The following is a 19763-nucleotide window of genomic DNA, read 5'->3' on the forward strand; positions in this document are numbered from 1 at the left end:
ATATGAAACAACCCAAATGTTTAACTGGATCAAGAAGTTGTAAGAGGGGGCCAGAGTGATAGTTCAGAAGGGAGGGTGTTTGCCCTGCATGCAGCAGACCCAGGTTCGATCCTCAGCATCCCATATGGTCCCCTGAGCATTGCCAGACCAGGAGTAATTCCTAAGTGCAGAGCCAGGAAAAATCCCTGAGCATCGCTGGGTGTGAACCCAAAAAAGCACTAAAAAAAGAAGAAGTTGTGATATATACACAATGGAATATAATGTAGCTAGAAGAAGGACAAAACTCATGCAATTCTCTGTAACATGAACGCAACTACATAATATTATACTGAACGCAGTCAGTTGGAAGGAAAGAGGTTGGAGTTACAGTATAGCAGGTTGGGTGCTTGTCTTGCACTCAACTGACCCAGGTTTGATCCCTGGCATCCTTCTCTCAAGCCCACCAGGAGTGATCCCTGAGTGCAGAGTTAGGAGTAAGTCCTGAACACTGCTGGGTTTGGCTACTCTCCCACCCCCATAAAAAAAAAAAAGAAGAAGAAGAAGAAGAAGGGATAGACACAGAATGATCTCCCACAGCTATGGGACCTAAAAAAAAAAAAAAGAATAGCAATAAAGCAACAAATGGCCAAAAGCCACAGAACCAGAGTTGGTTCATAGAATTTAGCTTACAGAAGTGAGGAGCAGAGGTGGTGGGAAGAACGGGAGAGGCATTTAGGAACTTAGAGGAGGGCATTCGGGTGGATATAGTGTTGAAATGATGTCTGCGTGAAACTACCACTAACAGTATTATAAATCAGTGCCCCAATACAAATTCAACAACAAAGAAAACCCTCCTATAGTAAAGAACAAGGTCAATTATTTTCTAACATATCCCACAGTATCATCCAGCCTATCACATCCAAAGTCAGGGGGAGAGGAAGGCCCCTCTGACTGGGGATGTTCTGTTACAACAGAAACAGAATAAAACACCCAGCCAGAATTTGTGCAATTTTCACTAACACAAAAAGCACAACTGGGTCTGGTAGCCGGGCATGCCATCCTAGAGGCCAACTCCCCCCTCCCCGCCACTGGTGTACCTGTCGGGGAGGGGCTACTTCGGTGCCTGTGCAGGGGTTAGGAGGACTGGTCAATGGTTGGAACTAACCATAAGTGTGTGGGGGAGTAGGGAAAATAGAGAAGACATCGCAATGACAATAATAGCTGGGAATGATCATACTTGGCAAGATCCAAGTGTTAAAATTAGATTAGGGATATTCTTGATAACCTTTCAGTATCAATATTGAAAACAATGCCTAAATGGGGGTTGGGGGCGGGGAGGCCAGAGGGAGAGAGGAGAGGGGATGGAGAGGAGAGAGAAGCGGGAGAGCGGGGAGAGAGAGAGAGAGAGAGAGAGAGAGAGAGAGAGAGAGAGAGAGAGAGAGAGAGCACAAGAGAGTGCCTGCCACAGAGATAGAGGGTGGGGGGTGATGGGGGGGGGGGGGGACTGGAGACACCAGTGCTGGGAAATGTACACGGCTGGAAGGATGGATGTTGGAATACTGTATGACTGAAATTTAATCATGAATGGCTTTTGTAATGCTCTTAAAAAATAATTTAAAAAAAGCACAACTGGATTCCTTACTTCAAACTCTCTTGGGAGCTAGAAGATGAGCGATCAGACTGCGGCAGGGACACGATACTATCAGAGTTCTTCAAATGGGACTGCAAGGCTTTCTGGTAGGAGGATTCCAAAGTGTGGTATAAGTGCTCCGCTTCTCTGCTGAAGTGACTGTGGAAACCCCAGTAACACCTACGGAAAATAGACAATTTCCTGTCAGTCCCTGGGCCGTCACAAGTGAGCGCCAGAGAACGCCATTTAACACCGTTCAGAGGACCACGACCCTCGTGACCTGCAGCATGGAATAAGGTACAGAGTATGAACAAAAAAAAACCTGAATTCACAGCTTGCTGGTTTCTGAACACTGGCAAGTTATTTAACTTCTCTGAATTCCAGAGACAAGTTTATAAGCGGAAAATTAAAGAATCATGGGTGTTGGAACATTGTATGACTAAAACCTAATCATAAACAGCTTTGTAAAAAAAAGAAATTAATTTAAAAATATAAAAAATTTAAAAAATGAAAGAAAATTAAAGGACCTAACTTGAAAAACTTCTTAGGAAAATGGAGTTAGAACATCTAGAGCAGAGCATGCTTCTCAAGTGGGGCAATACCAAGCCCCGGGGGTTGGTGGGCAGAGTGTGGGCAGAGTGGTAGTGGTCTCTCTACAATTTGGGGTGCTTTCCAGGAGTTGCTTAGTAACTGTTTCAGGAAAGGGGACATTGGGCCAAATAGATCACAGGGAAAGAATCTCATATCCTGATCAAGTAAATCAAAGGTAGTATGATACAGCCAACATGAATCCCAACCCCAATGGGGCGGGGGTGGGGGGGGTCACAAAATTTTTTAAAAATTTGTTTTACAATATGGGGCCACAGAGATAGTACAGTGAGTAAGGCCTTGGACCCAGCAGACCAGGGTTCAATCCCTGGCCCTATATATACATCTCCCAAACCCAGCCGGGAGTGTTCCCTGAGTGCAGAACGGCGAGTCAGCACTGAGCACTGCTGGATGTGGCCCAAAACCAAAATAGACAAACAGCACCACTACTCCCTGCCCCCCAGAGCATGAACGCATGTGCGCTTGAGCATGCGCGCGCGCGCACACACACACACACACACACACACACACACACACATACACACACTTCAAACTTATTTTACAATAAGTATCTTGGGCGATGAACTGAGCTCTAAAGGTTGGGAATTCATGCCTGGAATGCAGAGGCCCTCAGTTTAATCTCGGGTCCTACAATGTTCCCCGAGCATCTCCAAGGAGCAGCCCACAAGCACCACCATGTGTGGCCCCAAATCCCCAATAGACAATAAAGAAGCACTTACTTTCTGGCTTCTATCCTGGCTTCCGAATCAGCGTCATGTATTCCCTTCTTGATTGTTTCGGCTAATACTGATATATGTCTGGATGTTTGGAAAAGGAAGCGGGAACAATCAATGTATGGTTACATGCAAATGATCAAAATTATGCAAAAGAACTTCCCAATAGAGTCCTTATTGACGAGTCCTTCTAGCACAGAAGCTTAGAAAAAAAAGAACCCTCTTTGTAGGTCTTTCAACTTCATCTCGTGTGCCAGTCAGCCCCACTATCAGTCCTAAATTCCTTGATTACCCTACTCTCACAACCGAAGGCTTTAAATAACTAACGTTTCTTCCAGTTCAATCATTTATGAACCTAAATCACAAAACCCTATTTTTCTATGGCTAGAAACTAGTTTCTATGGAAATTCTGAGAAAGATAATTTTAATACTAAAGAGATAATCAACAATACATATATTTGATGCTTTTTTAAAGTTTCACTGCTATTTAACATAAACAATGCCATAAATTATGTAACCAATTTTAGAAATAGTCTCTTGAGTTATGCTCTATGCTAGCTGAGAAGAAATCACAAATTGTCACTTTGAATAATTAGCGGTTCTAAGGAATGGGGACGGAATGCAAGGAAGGATTTCACTGAACAAAAGGATTTAACTAAACTTATCAGCTCATTTACTCTCATTTCATCAACCCTTTCAATAAGTGTTTATTGAGTATCTGCTAAGTGGCAGACTGAGATATATGGGACCATGCTGAGTTCTTCACACCTTCCTGTGCTATCCACCTGTGCACCCATTAATTCCCATATCATCATTCCACTTCCAACCTCTAGATTCTAAAGCTACCACTAAGAGGATATGATACTTGGGACTAAAATACAAGAAAAGTGCTGGGGAAAGTGACAAATATTCTAGATTCAAAGGAAATTTTCTTTTTTCTGGAAGAATTCTCTTACAGGTTTGACTTTGTTTCATTTCTAACTCTAAGAGTCTGGAATAGAACTTCCAGGAATATTCATTTTATTCAGAGCATTACTACAGTTTGAAAAGACAGCTCAACTGACTGAACAGATGCTCTGCAAGCAAGAGTCCAGTGTTCAATCCCCAATTACATCAACCTCTGAGCACCACTAGGAGTGACCTGGAGCAGAGAACTGGGAGTAACCCCTGAGAGAAGCCCAAAATCAAACAAATCTAAAACCCAAGTACTACTAAAAAGGTTTTTAATATGCCATAAAGGCCTCTACAATACACTATTCAAATGGATAGCACTGAATCACCAATCGCCATAATGAGATTACCAAGCAGTGTCGGGAGGGCACATGGGAGGGAGAAGAGGAAGGCTAGGGAAACAAAGATGATGGTGGCGAGTCTGGGGAACTTTGCTAGTGGTGAAGGTGCAGCATCTTCATAGACCAAAACCACGTAAGTCAATGCTATTGCAAGCATGCGACCAATATTATAATTTTTGTTTGATTTTTTGGGGGGTTACACCCGGATATGCTCAGGAGTTCCTCCTGGCTCTGCACTCAACAGTCACCTCTTCGTGACTCTTGAGACCACATGTGATGCTGTGTTCATCCAACCTGGTCTGGCCTTGCTCAAGGCAAGCACCTTTCGCGCTGTACTATCTGTCTAGCCCAACAACGTAATTTTTACTTTTATTTGTTTTAATTTTTAAAAAAAAGCCATAACTGCTGGTACAATTCTAGAATTAATGTTGATTGGGTAACAAAGCTGCAATATTAAAATCAATAGATAGAGAAAATCAATTTATGCAAACATTGTTATATCTGATTCACAGGGTTGTTACATCCTTGTGTAAAAATCTAGTAAGCTGAAGTGAAATGAGCCAGAAAGAGAGGGACAGCATAGAAAGACTGCATTCATCTGGGGAACATAAAGTAACAAAATAGGAGACTAACACCCAAGAATAGCTGTGATAAGTACCAGGAGGTTTACTCCATGGCTTGGAGGCCAGCCACATACTCTAGGGGTAAAGGCAGCTCAGAGAGAGAAGGGAGCACCAAATAAAGGGTGCTGGGAAGATCCGCCCAGGATGATAGATGCATGCTGAAAGTAGAATACAGACTGAACATGACTGCCACCCAATGCCTCTTTTGCAAACCACAGCACCCAAAAGGAGAGAGAGAACAAAAGGGAATGCCCTGCCACAGAGGCAGGGTGGGATGGGGGGTTGGGGGGTGGGAGGGATACTGGGATGGGTGGTGGTGGAGAATGGGCATTGGTAGAGGGATGGGTACTTGGTCATTGTATAACTGAAACCCAAGCACAAAAATTTGTAAGTCTACAACTGTACCTCATGGCGTTTCACTAATAAAAAAAAAATCTAGTAAAGTTGTTTGTTGCTTTAGGAGGTGCTGTGCAGTCCAGAGATTTCGGAATCTATGGTCTGGGCCAGTGATTGTACATTTTCATGGCTGTGGGAGGCGGGATGGCTACTGGGGCTTCCGGAAGTATGGGGAGTTGTGGGGGGCTACCCACCCCAACTCTGAAAGAAAAAACCCAGAGTTCTCAGCCTGGGAACAAGGTACCTGAGACTTATTCGAAGACTCAACCCCAACAACTTTTTTGAAAATTTTAATTAAAAAGAATTCTGCCAAAATTCTACTTTGCATCATGATGATGGAGAGCTGCTATACACTAACTTGGACAAAAATAAAACTGCTGACTTTCTTTCCCACACCCAAAGGAATCCAAAAGAACTATCACAAATGAGGAAAATCCCTGTAAGGACCTAAGAGATGCATCTTGCTACAAAGAGCAATTCTCAGCATTCTTCTCACTGGAACTGACAGGAATGATGGGCAGCAAGATCAGAACCGGAGTTAATCCAGACTCAGATTCAGGCTTTGTCAATGTCCTCATCTCTAGGCACACAAATACCTCACTCGATGGAATTCACTAAAAGCTTCTTTCAACATCAAGTGTCTTGTGGCACAAAAACTAACAGAAGTGGCAATGCAAAATCTCACGCACAATGCGGGTTAGACCCCTCACTGAGGCATTAAATCTCGAGATTCAATTCAGAAGGAAGAACATCAGCAAATCAGGTACTCACCTTTCCAGCGAATGTGTCTGCCATTCTTGTAAAAGTAAATCTAAAAATTCAAAACAGCGCCTAAAAATTACAAAAGAGATGACTTAGTTAATATCTGTGTTCATAAAAATAACAGCTTTTTCCTCTCTCAAAGACCAATAGTACTCTTTATAGCTGGTAAAGGGTAACAATGGCAGTGCAAAGCACTTTAATTTTTTTAACTGAATCGGTTCCAGTCATGTAATGCTCCAACACCAGTCCCTTCACCAATGTACATTTCCCACCACCATTGTCCCTCTCTTTCCTCTCTTTCCTTTTGGGCATTATGGTTAGTGCTAAGACTTTAAGAAGGCAGTTCCAGAGAACAAAATCCTAGCGACTGACACTAAAATCTACACTAAAATCCAGGAATGGGTCATAAGAAAGATCTGCACACTTCATAGGAACTCTACCTTCCAAGATGGAAAAGATTTCTGAATTTCTCCTGGAAAACCTAAAACAATAGTGATAACAACAACAATAGCAAACTCTAACATTGGCTCCTCTTTATGAGACTTCCACCACGTCTCAATGACAGTGAAGCCACAAACGTTCTCTGCTAACAAGATAAATAAAGCAGCAACAGAGGGGTCACTGTCACTGTCCTCCCGTTGTTCATCGATTTTCTTGAGCGGGCCCAGTAACATCTCCATTGTGAGACTTGGTTGTTATTGTGTTTGGCATATCGAACACGTCATGGGTAGCTTGCCAGGCTTTGCCGTGTGGGTGAGATACTCCCAGTAGCTTGCCAGAGTCTCCGAGAGGGGCGGAGGAATCGAACTCGGGTCGACCATTTTGGCGACTTGCAAGGCAAACGCTATTGCTTTAGCCCAACAGAAGGGGTACAACTTCAAAAAAAAGTCAGCCAGGTACTAAAGTTTATTTTTATCCTTTTACTCTACTGACTATACCCTCATCTTGTGAGAGAGAGAAAGGAGGGGGGTAGAGAGAGGGAGGGAGGGAGAGGGCAAAGGGAAGGAGGGAGGGAGGGAGGGGGAGAGAGAGAGAGAGAGAGAGAGAGAGACAGGAGACGGAGAGAGAGGGAGGGAGGGAGAGAGAGAGCTAGAGAGGGGGAGGGAGGGACAGGGAGGTCAGGGTTCAGTACCCACAGTAGCTATGCTGCCCAACTCACTATAATCCCAAAGTCAAGAGCAATCTTCAGAGATTGCTCTACTGGATTATTAATTTAGGAATTAAGGTGTCCAGGGGGAGCAGCCAATTTCTCTCTTTCTGGTGCAAGAGAGTTGGACTCACCACTTTCCCCACCCACGACTTTGACTTCCATGTATGTTCATGAGATACATAACGTGTCAATGACGCTTAAGATGACATCCCACTTGGAGACACCTGGCACAACCAATGTGACAGGCTAGGGAAGGAGGAAGCAGGCAGCTCGGCAAAGGCACACTGCGTCTTAGAGAGCATTCTTACTGGGCAGAATCTGGACTACACTGTGGGAGGGTTAAAAAGCAGCTGCCTAGTCCTGCCATTCGCTTACTTCTCCTACATTCATCAGCTACTGAATCGCTACTATTCAGTGTTAAAGTGCTTTCCCCTCCCCTTGCATGGAGTCACTGCCTCACTCAGACCAACCACAGAGGCAGACAATGTCTGGGGGAAATGTGCAGGGACAGGGGCTCCTTTCCTCTTCCCCCTCCACCCACCCAACTTACTCACCCCCGCCAACACACAAATGTAAAAACAACACGACACTGTCCCAATTTGCTTCCTAGACTAAGCACGTAGATCATGACCCTTCGATGCTTTTATTCCAGCACTCTTATCTAAGATTAAACATCCCAAACACGAGCTTTCCTTCCTGAAGTCAATTTCATATGATCTTTGGATTTTAAAAAAATATGAGAAAACTGTTGAAACATTTACCTTCTCACTGCAACAGACTTGGAGGTACAGTTGCTTGTTATGACAGGTATTAGCCGAGGGATGTGTGTATGCTGTGGAGAAAAATGAAAGAGAGGAGAACAGTTGAAAAGACCAAACTAAGACAATACTAATACAAGAGATAGAACAGTGGGTAAGGTGCTGGATTCACGGCACCTCATATGATACTCCAAGGAACACCACTAGGAATAACCCTGGAACACTGCTAAGCATGGGCCCCAAACCAAACAACGACAAGGACTTTATTGCTAACCTACTGGAAATGCATATACAGGTTAGAATTTCATTGGCTTGTTTGTTTTGGGGCCACACTATGCACTCAGGAATTACACTTAGCGGTGCTCTTAGAACCATGTGGGATGCTGGGAATTGAACCCAGGTCTGCTGCATGCTAGGCAAGCATCCTGCCTGCAGTACTCTCTCTCCAGCCTCACACTGATTTTTCAAAAAAGAAAAACAATTTGTTGAATATTGCCAAAAGTTATGATAAAGACTACAGATACCATGATATATGTATAGGAAGTAAGTGTAAAGAAAGTCAAAACACATTGTTAGTATTCAGTCTAAATGATCTGAGTAGATACCAGAATGAGTTCGAAAGTGGGGAACAGACCAATACACCTCAATGTTTCAATGAAAATGTCCAATGTTGTCCAGAATTTGATTTCACACTTTAAATTAGGCTGCTCAAACAGCAACAAATAAAAAGAATATGAAACAACCTACAGTGATGGTAGATTTTAGTCAACATCAACAAAGCCGAGTTTCAAGGGTTGCTTCTGCGGTAAAGGGACTTGAAAAGATGAGAAGGTGATGTAACGAACATTTCATTCTAAGTCTTTCTGAACTAAAACACTGCACATGAATTACTTAGAGGACTGTTGAAAAGTAAATAAGTGTTTAGAGAAGTTAAGTGGCATTTTATTCTATGTTTATATGCAGTATTACCTGGACACAAAAAATACTTATTAACTCAGAAGCAGATGCAAGATGGCCACTTTATTTTTTTCTCAGGTTTTTGGGCCATATCCAGTGATGCTCAAGGGGTGACTCCTGACTCTATATTCAAAAATAAACCCTACATTGCTGAAAGACCACAAGAACACTGGGGATACCAAGGATTGAAGCTGGGTTAGCCATATGCAAGGCAAGTGCCCAACCCACTGTACCATTGTCCCCCAATATGGCCTCCTATTTAAAACCAATGATGAGGCTCAAAAGGCGAGCACATGCATGCACACATGGCATGCACTAGGCCAGGAGGTGGTACACAAACACGGCGGCCCCATCCCGCCCAAAGCACTATAAAGAGTTGCTGGCCCCCAGCACCCTGGGCCCGAGCAGAATCATACGCCCCAACCAAGCAGTGAAAGTCAGGCTGGAGACCGGGGCTGAGCAGAGCCCGAAGCAGTCCCAGATTCCCTGAGCAACACTTGGGATGCTGCAAATAAATAAACAAAATCAACAGAGTCAATTATCAACATCTCACTAATTATATTCCATATCCTTTATTTATGATGTAGAACGTATACTTAAAAGTCCATGTTGTCACTAAAGGGGAGGCATATTGTATGCATGTCATGATTCTTATTATATAAAGTCACCCTTGGGCCGGAGCCACAGGACAGCGGGTAGAGCGTCTGCCTTGCTCGAGGCTCACCCAGGCTCGATCCCCAACATCCCATATGGTCCCCCAAGCACCACCAGGAGTAACTCCTGAGTGCAGAGCCAGAAATAACCCCTGAGCATCTCTGAGTGTGACTGAAAAAGCAATAAATAATAAATAAATAAATTGCTTACCCGAATGATTAACCTAACAGCTACAACACCAGATGTGGCCATGATTTTGGCACTGTTTGGAATTAAATTAAAGATAGTTGGCATAATGGCTTCAGCTCCATGGTCAAACTTATTTCCCAGGACAGATGACAGATGCCTAAAATAAGAAATAACCACTGTAATTTTATTTCTTACAAACAGTGAAACATATAAAGCAGCATATTCTAGAGATTTTATTTTGAAGTTACCTGGGGAAAAAGATAGTGAAATACAGAATAAAATACTTCTAATTACATGTGGAAGACTTGATATGGAGCCATTAGCTCAAGAGTTTGCTTCTTTTTAAAAAATAAACCATTGGGGCTGGAGAGATAGCACAGTGGGTAGGGCGTTTGCCTTGCACGTGGCCAACCCAGGTTCGATTCCCAGCATCCCATATAGTCTCCTGAGCACTGCCAGGAGTAACTCCCGAGTGCAGAGCCAGGAGTAACCCCTGTGCATCGCTGGGTATGACCCAAAAAAGCAAAAAAATAAAATAAAATAATAAAAATAAAAAATAAACCAATTCCAAAGTCTTAAAAAAGGAAGAAACAAATCCATCATGTATCAACAAAACAGTAACATGAAGAATGATCCTTGCCGTTTTCCTGCTTCTGCCAATTAATTAATTTATTTCTCTGGTTTGGGGGCCACGCCAGTGGTGCTCAGAGCTTACTCCCTGCTCTGCACACTCAGAGATTGTTTCTGGTGGGATTTAGTGGACCATATGAGTACCAGGGATCAAACTCAGAACAGTTGCATGCAAGGTAAGCACCCTGATCCCTGTACTAACTCTCTAGCTGCTCTTTTATTTTTAACAGTGTCCAAGTTTCTAAATCTGGCTCTGGCCAAAACTACAAACCAATTGCAATGCCTCCTTACTTAGGTTGCTTCTCTGAAATACTGACATACTTTCTAACACCGAGGCTCTAATTTCAAATACTTATGCAAGTAAAACTTTATTGTAGTACATGCCTGTAACTTTAACTTTATAGATTAAGATTATAAGATTATATGCAACTATATAAGATTATTGCAACTATATAAGATTATTGTATAATCTTCTAAGCCACAAACAGAATTTTGATAACCATGCTATATTCTTCCAGCAAAATTAATGAAAATTAAAAAAAAGATTTGTAAAATCACACTTTGATGTATCAAGGCATCAAGCTTAAGATAAAGGTTTCAGAACGAAGTCACTGAATACAAATGAAAATTTTTTGTGCATTTGCCATGACTGGACAGGTACTACTGTGATCGTACTGGCAGAGAATAACTGGAATGTATCTCAGCGACTAGTGAGAAGTGAGTTCCAGAGACCTTACAGGCACATTCAATGAGCCATCTCTGAAGCACGCTGATGAGGGGTTTTTTCCTTGTGAGAAATGAAGCATCAACAAGGGGTTTTATCGTGAGAGAAATGAAATGTTGAGATCCTTACCCCAGTGTGATACAAGCCTCCCGCACGACCTGAGAGCGCAGGTCCTTAGCAGAGAGTTTGAAGGCTCCATCCAGAAGACGCAAATGTTGAAAGAAGTTATCGTATTCAGCAGCACCAGCCAAAAGTAAAGATCTGATCTTCTTTAGCTGGTGGATAAGAGAAAACAAGTGTTAAATCAAATATGAGACCAACATCAAAGTGAAATGACCAAGAACATTTTCCAAAAAGATTTGGTCAGGTAAACATTAACTAATTACTAAACAAATCTACATAGAACATGTAAGAACCAATTATTCTGATTATGTAGTATTTGGTGATCATTCATAAGTCATTTAAGCACTATGAAAATATTTTTAAACTAGGAAACAGGTTCTGATAATAATGATGTAGTAACTAAAACCTTTATCTCAGCTTGAGACAGCTCTCTCTTAAAGTAACCTTCCCCTACCCACTTCTAATCATAGAAGCAAACCAATCCTACAGTATTTTCATATCACTGTTAAACGGTTAGTCTGAAATTGAAACAGACTGTAACAGCGACTTTGTCACCTCTCTTCTTGCTAGCCAATCAGTATCTAATAGCTTTCTTTTCACAGATAAGCTACATACACCCTCACTTAAATGCTTGCCAGTGCATGTATTTTCATTAATCTGCTTTTAAAAATAAAGGGGAAAGTCATGGGGTGGGGGTGAACTGGGGACATTGGTGCTGGGTAATGTACACTGGGGGAGGGACGGGCATTGAAACACTGTATGACTGAAACCTAGTCATGAACAGTATTGTAAAGGACTATCTCACAATGGTTTAATAATTTTTAAAAAAATAAATTAAAAATGGGAGAAAATTCTAAGAAGTAATGTGAAGGAAGCAATAAAGGGACATATACTAAAATGCTACTGATAAGCTCCATTTACTGGCCAGCTCCCATAGAATTCAATCCACGCTAAGGTTAGACTACAAAGAGGAAAGAACGCACACTTAGGTATTTGTTAACATAGAGTAAAAGTTATACAAAAAGCTGTTAACTTAGCACACTTTCACAATAGAGAAGTGAGGTACTCCACTGAACTGGTAAAGTACAAGTGAACATTTATATTTTAAATATTTATGATTTAATTCACTAGACGTTTATGAGTTGTATATAATTTCATAAAGCATTTGGAATATTTAGGTGCATCAATAAAACTGCAACTGCACAAGTCAATGGCTTACAGCATTTACTCTTTGTTCCCAATCATGCTTGTCATCAGACAGTATTTCCCTGATCTTGTTTATGGATTCCTCAAGGTCTCGGCTGGAATAAATCTGCAGGCAACATTAAATTTACAATCAACATTTTAAAACTTACAGAACAAACAAGGGTTATTTCTTAATTACATGAAAGGTACAACGAATAGCAAATGAAATTGCAAGTGAAATAGCCAGGAAATTATTTCTCCCATGTCATGAATATGCATGTATTATTTTGACTTTCATGCATTTAGAAGACCTCAAACACAAAATTTAAAGTCAACTGGTGATTTTATGTACAAAAGAGAAAAATGCCTACATGGGAATTATCACTGGCATACAAGCAGTTTACTACTCAGTATTATTTATAGAAACACATTCTAACTATAACTATAAATACTTTCAAATCTACTTTCTCATTTATTCTCAGATCCTAACTGCCTAGGGAAATAATTACCCAAGAACGAGACATCCTGGGAGGTCTTAAACTTAAGGAACCTGACCCTAAAATGATTGAAGCAGGTACTGGGGCCATTCAGACATACACTGAAATCCTTCAACTTTACAAAAAACGGCTTCTTTGTTCTTCTTACCTAATCTTATCAATCAGTTATTTTCCTGCCTTTTATTTGTCCTGACCTGACATAATATGTATTAATCGAGGTAAAGGTAAAGGCCCTCCCGTTGATCGTCGATTTGCTCGAGCGGGCCCAGTAATGTCTCCATTGGAGACTTTGTTGTCACTGTGTCTGGCATATGGAATACTCTCGGTAGCTTGCCGGGCTCTCCGAGAGGGGCGGAGGAATCGAACTCGGGTCGGCCATGTTGGCCGCGTGCAAGGCGAACGCCCTACCCGCTGTGCTAAGCAGGTTATTTCTCTCCAGTGCTTATTGATAAGTCATCTTGACTTTTGTGCTCTTCACTTCCCAACTAAACTGCAAAAGGCTCCAACATTTCCTAACTTGCAAGCTCAGTTCTCCTATCATCTCGAAAGTTCAAATTACCTTATATTTTAAAACACACACACATACACACACATTGCAAAGTAAAATTTAATCAAGGTAAGCCTTACTTTGAATCAAACTCAAGTAACCTCCACTCACCTGCACCACAGGTACATCATCAAACGCTTTAATAAAGTCCTCCTCATCGACAGCACCAGCTCCTTCTTTTGCAGCTATAAAAGAGATTAGTTTTCAAAATATAAATAATATGCACTAGAGGCGTCTGAATAGAGAGAACCCAAAATTTCATTTTGGAGGATTTATAACTTTAAAAAATGTACAAGTGGGACTGAATTAACAAACTACTAATTCCTGATGTCAAGATGAAGCATAATTCTATATTACGTACATTAACTTACACTGAAATTGAAAGACTATTTTTTCTCAAGAGATATAGTCTGGTCTTTAACTGCTTAAGACAATTTATTAAGATTACAAACAAACAGGCATAATGGAATATTTAACTAAACTAAATTAGGTCAGTTGTGGAAGCAAACGGCGTGCATTTGTGAAATACTAAGTTCTAAGCAATTTAGCAATTTCGCTTCAACTTCCCATTAGTCTGAAAGCAATTGCATTTCCTTGAACTTTTAACGGTGTCAAGTTTTCATCCATGCATTATTTAGAAGTGATGCTGCTGGGTAAGGGATGTGTCTCAGAAGTGGAGCATCTGTCTAATATGTGTATAAAGTCCTAGGTTCAAACTCAGTCCCTGCATGTACACACACACACACACACACGCACACACACATACGCACACACACAAAACTGCTATCATCTGAAAGAAAAGTTTTTTCCCATTTGTTCATGTAAACTCTACAAATAAAAACAATGTAGCATGTTATCAGATTTATTTTCCATAATAAAGGGCTAGAGCGATTGCACAGCGGGTAGGGCGTCTGCCTTGCACGCAGCCAACATGGCCAACCCGAGTTCGATTCCTCTGCCCCTCTCGGAGAGCCCGGCAAGCTACCGAGAGTATTCGATATGCCAGACACAGTAACAACAAAGTCTCCAATGGAGACGTACTGGGCCCGCTCGAGCAAATCGACGATCAATGGGAGGGCCTTTACCTTTACCTTTAATAAAGGCTTGCATACTGGCTTCTGAACTTATAACTCTCATAGCTAATTTACACTGATAGTTCTGAGAGTTTTGCTAGGTTTTCACAAGACGGGTTCTCAGAGTTTGAGTCAACATGATCTAACTAGACAGAAAAGGGCTTTCAAGACAATCTTTATTTCTGACTATTCATACTATGTTCTCAAATGAGGATAAACAGGCAACAGTAAACACTGGGCTCTGTATCTTTTTTTTTTTCTAGCATAAGGGTGGATCCCACTGAGCAGCCAGTTCCCAGCACCTCTTCTGTGTGAAGCACCAGACCACATATCACTGGGGACTCAGCCACAAAAGACCCTTAGTCCAAAGAATTAACAAGAAAACTGAGGACTACTGTGTTAAAAAGAAAAAAAAAGAAAGAAAAGAAAAGAAAAAGATGAGTTTAGCTACCACTATACAATCCATACTCTCAGGAGTTTTCAAAGGAGCATGCAGGAGAGACAGGAAGAAAAAAAAGTGTCCTGAATCCTAAGCTTTATTTGAACTTGATGTCACCAAGTGGAGAAAGAGGACTGGAAAGAATAAGTACTGATACATGCTACAATACTGATGAATCGCAAACACATTACACAAAATACAACAAACAGGACACAAAAGTCCACACACTGTATAATTCCTTCTCTACAAATTATCCAGAAGAGGGACCAGCGCTACAGTATGGAGGGTAGAGTGCTTGTCTTGCCCGTGACTGACCCAGGTTAGAATCCTGGCACCCCATTTGACCTCTGAGCGCGCCAAAAGTGATCCCTGAGCACAGGGCCATGAGTAAGCCCTGAGCACAGCCAGGTATTCCCCCCCCACCAAAAAAAAATGAAAATTATCTAGAAGAAATACATACATATGAAATGCATATGTAAGTGGGAGGAAGAACTGGGGGCGCAACTGTGAGAGGCGCAGGGTTTCCTTTGGAAGAGGCAGTTGCTCTGAAACTGTGGAGGGTGGAGGTACATGACCCTGCAAACTAGAGGTCACTAAACTGTCCCCATTTCTTCTTAAGCTTTGCTTATTTATTCATTTATTTATTGAATTAGGATGATATAGTTACAAAGTTGTTCATGACTGGGGTTCAGTCATTAACGTTCCAACACCTGCCCCTTCACCAATGTACTTTTCCCACCACCAACAGTTCCCATTTCCCTCCCTAAACTGTTCACTTTAAATTAGCTAATTTTATGTAATGTTAAGTTCAGGGCGGGAGAGATAGCACAGTGGATAGGGCGTTTGCCTTGCATGTGGCCTGGGTTCGATTGCTCTGTCCCTCTTGGAGAGCCCAGCAAGCAACCGAGAGTATTCTGCCCACACGGCAGAGTCTGGCAAGCTACCTGTGGTGTATTCGATATGCCAAAAACAGTAACAAGTCTCACTTCGTGTTCCTGGAGCGAGCAGACACCACTGGGCTACACCAGCACATGACAGGGCAAATGGAGACATTACTGGTGCCCACTCAAGCAAATCGATGAACAACGGGACAACAGTGCTACAGTGAACTTAAGTTCAAAACTAAACAATTTTATATGCCCTAAAATGATTAGAAAGAACTAAGAATAACAAGAACAAATGCAAAAAGAAAAGAGCAGCTTTTCTGGATTTGAACTCGGTCTGTCGTGGGTAGGGCTCCTGTAACAGGTGGGATGCAAGAGATCTGGCAATAGCACCAACCCCAACGAGACTTCTAAAGCCAGCTGAGAAAGCAAGACCAGCATTCCGACACAAATCCTCTCCTTCGCTTTCACCTTAGCTCATTCAATCAAGCTCAGAAGTCCAGTGCTCAGAAGTCCAGTGCTGAGCCTGAGTCTAAAAGCATGGCCAGGGGCCAGAGCGATAGCACAGCCGGTAAGGCATTTGCCTTGCACACCACCGACCTGGGTTTGATCCCCAGAATCCCCCCAAGCACCGCCAGGAGGACTTCCTGAGTACAGAGTCAGAAGTAACTCCTGGGCATTGCTAAGTCTGAGCCAAAAAGCAAAAAATTAATTAATTAATAAAAAATAAAAGTACAGCCAAACATTCTTTTCAAACCCCGGTAAAAAAAAAGGAGGAAGTCTTTCTATTTACATACATCAATTTAGTAAAATAAAAGAGTGAAATGAGTTATCGGAAAGCTAGAATCACAGAATCAAGGATAGGTAAAGAGGAGGATTACAGAAGAAATCTTTTTAAGTCAATTTTTAAAACCTCAAGGAGTTAACCCCTACTAAATTTGACTTCTGGACGGTCTCAGTCTTGATAAACAGAAAATTGGTTTTTTGGTCTGGTGTTCCCTCTCCCCTTTATTTAAACACTGTGGTTTACAAAGTTGTTCACAATGATTTGTTACGAGCATTCACTATTTCAACACCAATCCCACACCACTGTGACCTTCCCTCCATTGTCCCCATTTTCCTAACCACCCCTCACTCAAAATAATTTTACTTCTATCGCTTGTTACCATTACATAGCTAATGGAATGATCAAATAGCTCAGTAAAAGAAAATTGGTGAAAATTTTCACTATGTCACCATGGGGACATTAAGGCCTTGTCTGAGGGCTGACAAGTGTTGTTGCTAGCTGGTGTTTTTGTTTTTTGTTCTTCTGTGTTAATGTTTGTGTTGTGTTTAGTTGGCTTCTATGTTATATTCCCATCAAATCTGGTGTGCCCCTCCTACCAAGATGTTAGTCCTGTAGAGTTTGGAGATGTCGCTACAGAAACTCCAGAACATTTACCTGGGCAGTGAACTTACACAGCAGTAGTAGTGGAGTGTGGGTGTGGCAGCTGGGGCTTCAGGAAGTCCAGGGGAGAGGTCACTCACTTAAGACTCCCAGAAGGCCCAGAAATTAACAAAAAATTGATTTGAAAGTCCTGTGGCAACTTCACGCATTGCTGGATCCTAAATGATCAATGCCATCAAGACACACTCTTGGGCATTCTCTAGCTAGTCTCTATTCAATACTCTCCTTCAGGCTATTTTACCACAGGACATCAACTCAGCACTTCTATCCTGCCAGCCTATATGCATGGCCCAGTGCTCACTTAAAGAGTATCAGCAGAAATATATTAAAAAGTTATTATTTCCTTTCTGAAGGGCAGAGGCCATGAATGTCTAGTTTCGAACGCTTCCAGAGCTGGTCCCACACTACCACACAGAGGTCAGCCTTACCGGAAGACTTGGAGCCAAGAGAGGAAGATCCAAGCCGGCGGGTGGTCCCCATTCCAACGTTTCTCCGAGAGCTCGGTGGAGCTTTGGAAGATGTAGAACTAGCAGAGGACGGTCTGTTACCATCTACAGAATCTTCATCATCAAAATTTTTATCTGAAGAGTAAACACAAAAATTAATGGTATTTTTAAGGTACTTTTGCATGTGCATTTAACACAGTGACTAGCCTTAGAGATGAATGGCTTGACTATGCTTCTGGGAGCTGAAGTTCTAGGGATCTGGGACTCCAGGGTTCAGAAAGGCCTTGTTAAGTCCAGAATGCAGCTACAAACATCATAGATGCTTCCACATATCTAGAATGTTCTTCCACCCCAATACTGGAAAATAGACAAAAGACAGAAAACAAGCTCATAAAACTACCACCTAGAAAGTCAATTCCACTTGTTACTGACCAAAATTCTTTCATGCACTTTTTTTAAAAACAGCTGACATTAGCCTTTATATCTTTCTGAAATATTTAGAATTCCAAATTATGAACTTTATTGGCACCATTTTTCTCTGTAGCTGAGGGTTCCCTCACCTCTTCCCTGGTTCTCGAGAATAAACCCAGGGTTTCACACATGGAAGGCAAGTGCTCTACTATTATGCTATACCTCCAGCTTCACATAGATTCTTAAAGCGCAGGCACAGTCAAGGCCCTTCCCAAGAGTAAAGTTTAGCTCAATGTTATAGACAAGAACCCAGATGAGTCCCCCACTGAACTCTGCCGTATGAACAGAGGCAAGCACGGGTCTAGGCAGTCCTCAGAGGATCATCTAAATACGTCATGATCTGAAAACACCGAGTAACAACTGTTACTAAATTGTCCCAAACACTATCGGTTCCAGTCTGTGGGAAAGATAAAGAATGAGAAAAAGAAGGCACTAACTTCACTAAAAACGCGTGTACATTTTATTAAGTTTAGTTTTTCCAACAATGGCAGGGTCGCCATTTTAGAACTTCATTCAGCTAGCAAAAATTATTTTTAGTGAACAAGTTTCTTTGGAATTCCAGGGATTTCTCCTTACAGCAAAGACAGACTAGCAAAGGGCTGGAGTGATAGCATAGTGGGTAGGGTGTTTGCCTCACATGCGGCCAACCCCGGTTCGATTTCCAGCATTCCATGTGGTTCCCTGAGCACCACCAGGAGCAAGTTCACAGAGTAACCCCTGTGCATCGCTGAGTGTGACCCAAGAAAGCACAAAAAAAAAAAAAAAAGACTAGCAAAGATCAGCCTTAACCAAGCAGCTTCCTAGAAACCAGACGAAATCTGTGTAAGCACTTTGAGAGGGGACAACAGGCAGTGCAGCATAGACAGCCACCCCGATTCTGCTTCCAAACAACTTCTGGGCCCCAAGAACAAGGAAAGGAACAAAAGTGAGCCTGATAACCAAAGGAAGAGGAGAAAATGACTATCAGTGTTTAAATAAATAAAAATAAAGGCCCTCCCGTTGATCATCGATTTGCTTGAGCGGGCCCAGTAACGTCTTTGATGGAGATTTTGTTGTTACTGTGTTTGGCATATCGGATACATCACAGGGAGCTTGCCAGGCTGGGTGAGATACTCTCGGTAGCTTGCCGGGCACTCTGAGAGGGGCAGAGGAATTGAACTCGGGTTGGCCATGTTGGCTGCGTGCAAGGCAAACGCCCTACCGCTGTGCTATCAGTGTTTAGGGAGGAGGAAGTGGAAGTTTCAGGGCAGGGTGCTACAAAGAAAGAGAGATCTATAAATGAAGTGCTTCTAGACAATGAATGCGTGCAAATTCCTCATAAATTGAGGGGCTTGGGGGTACTGACTCTACATGGAACAATTCCCAAAGGTCACACAAAGGAGAAAGATATTCATGGTACAGAGTTAAGTATTTTCCCAAGGGAAGCGCAGAGTAGGTAGACATCAGCAGTGCTGAAGGGCTCTTTCCAGAGCCAGGGCTGCATCATATTTGGAAAAAAAAGACAACAACATTCTTTTTCTTTAAATATCTTATTAAAATAATAAAAAAAAGGCCCTCCCGTTGATCGTCGATTTGCTCGAGCGGG

The 19763-nt window shown here is 42.0% G+C and overlaps 1 protein-coding gene across 24 annotated transcripts in view; it reads right to left on the bottom strand.

Moving 5' to 3' along the window:
* Nucleotides 1-19763, bottom strand: part of CLASP1 (cytoplasmic linker associated protein 1) — a 376782-nt gene that overhangs the window by 233248 nt on the left and 123771 nt on the right. For all 24 annotated transcript variants that reach the window (XR_008791890.1, XM_056110448.1, XM_056110468.1 and 21 more), the window contains exons 9-17: nucleotides 17690-17842; nucleotides 13530-13603; nucleotides 12409-12501; nucleotides 11196-11341; nucleotides 9734-9869; nucleotides 7916-7986; nucleotides 6014-6073; nucleotides 2938-3015; nucleotides 1622-1789 (exon numbers count right to left, since the gene is read on the bottom strand). Coding sequence is in view for 23 of the 24 variants with exons in the window: in XM_056110448.1 (XP_055966423.1) it covers nucleotides 1622-1789; nucleotides 2938-3015; nucleotides 6014-6073; nucleotides 7916-7986; nucleotides 9734-9869; nucleotides 11196-11341; nucleotides 12409-12501; nucleotides 13530-13603; nucleotides 17690-17842 (979 nt within the window). In the remaining variant the exon portion in view is untranslated. The remainder of the gene's footprint in view (nucleotides 1-1621; nucleotides 1790-2937; nucleotides 3016-6013; nucleotides 6074-7915; nucleotides 7987-9733; nucleotides 9870-11195; nucleotides 11342-12408; nucleotides 12502-13529; nucleotides 13604-17689; nucleotides 17843-19763) is intronic.

The sequence above is a fragment of the Sorex fumeus genome, unplaced genomic scaffold (assembly GCF_029834395.1).
Source record: "Sorex fumeus unplaced genomic scaffold, SorFum_2.1 ptg000009l, whole genome shotgun sequence".
NCBI lineage: Eukaryota > Metazoa > Chordata > Mammalia > Eulipotyphla > Soricidae > Sorex > Sorex fumeus.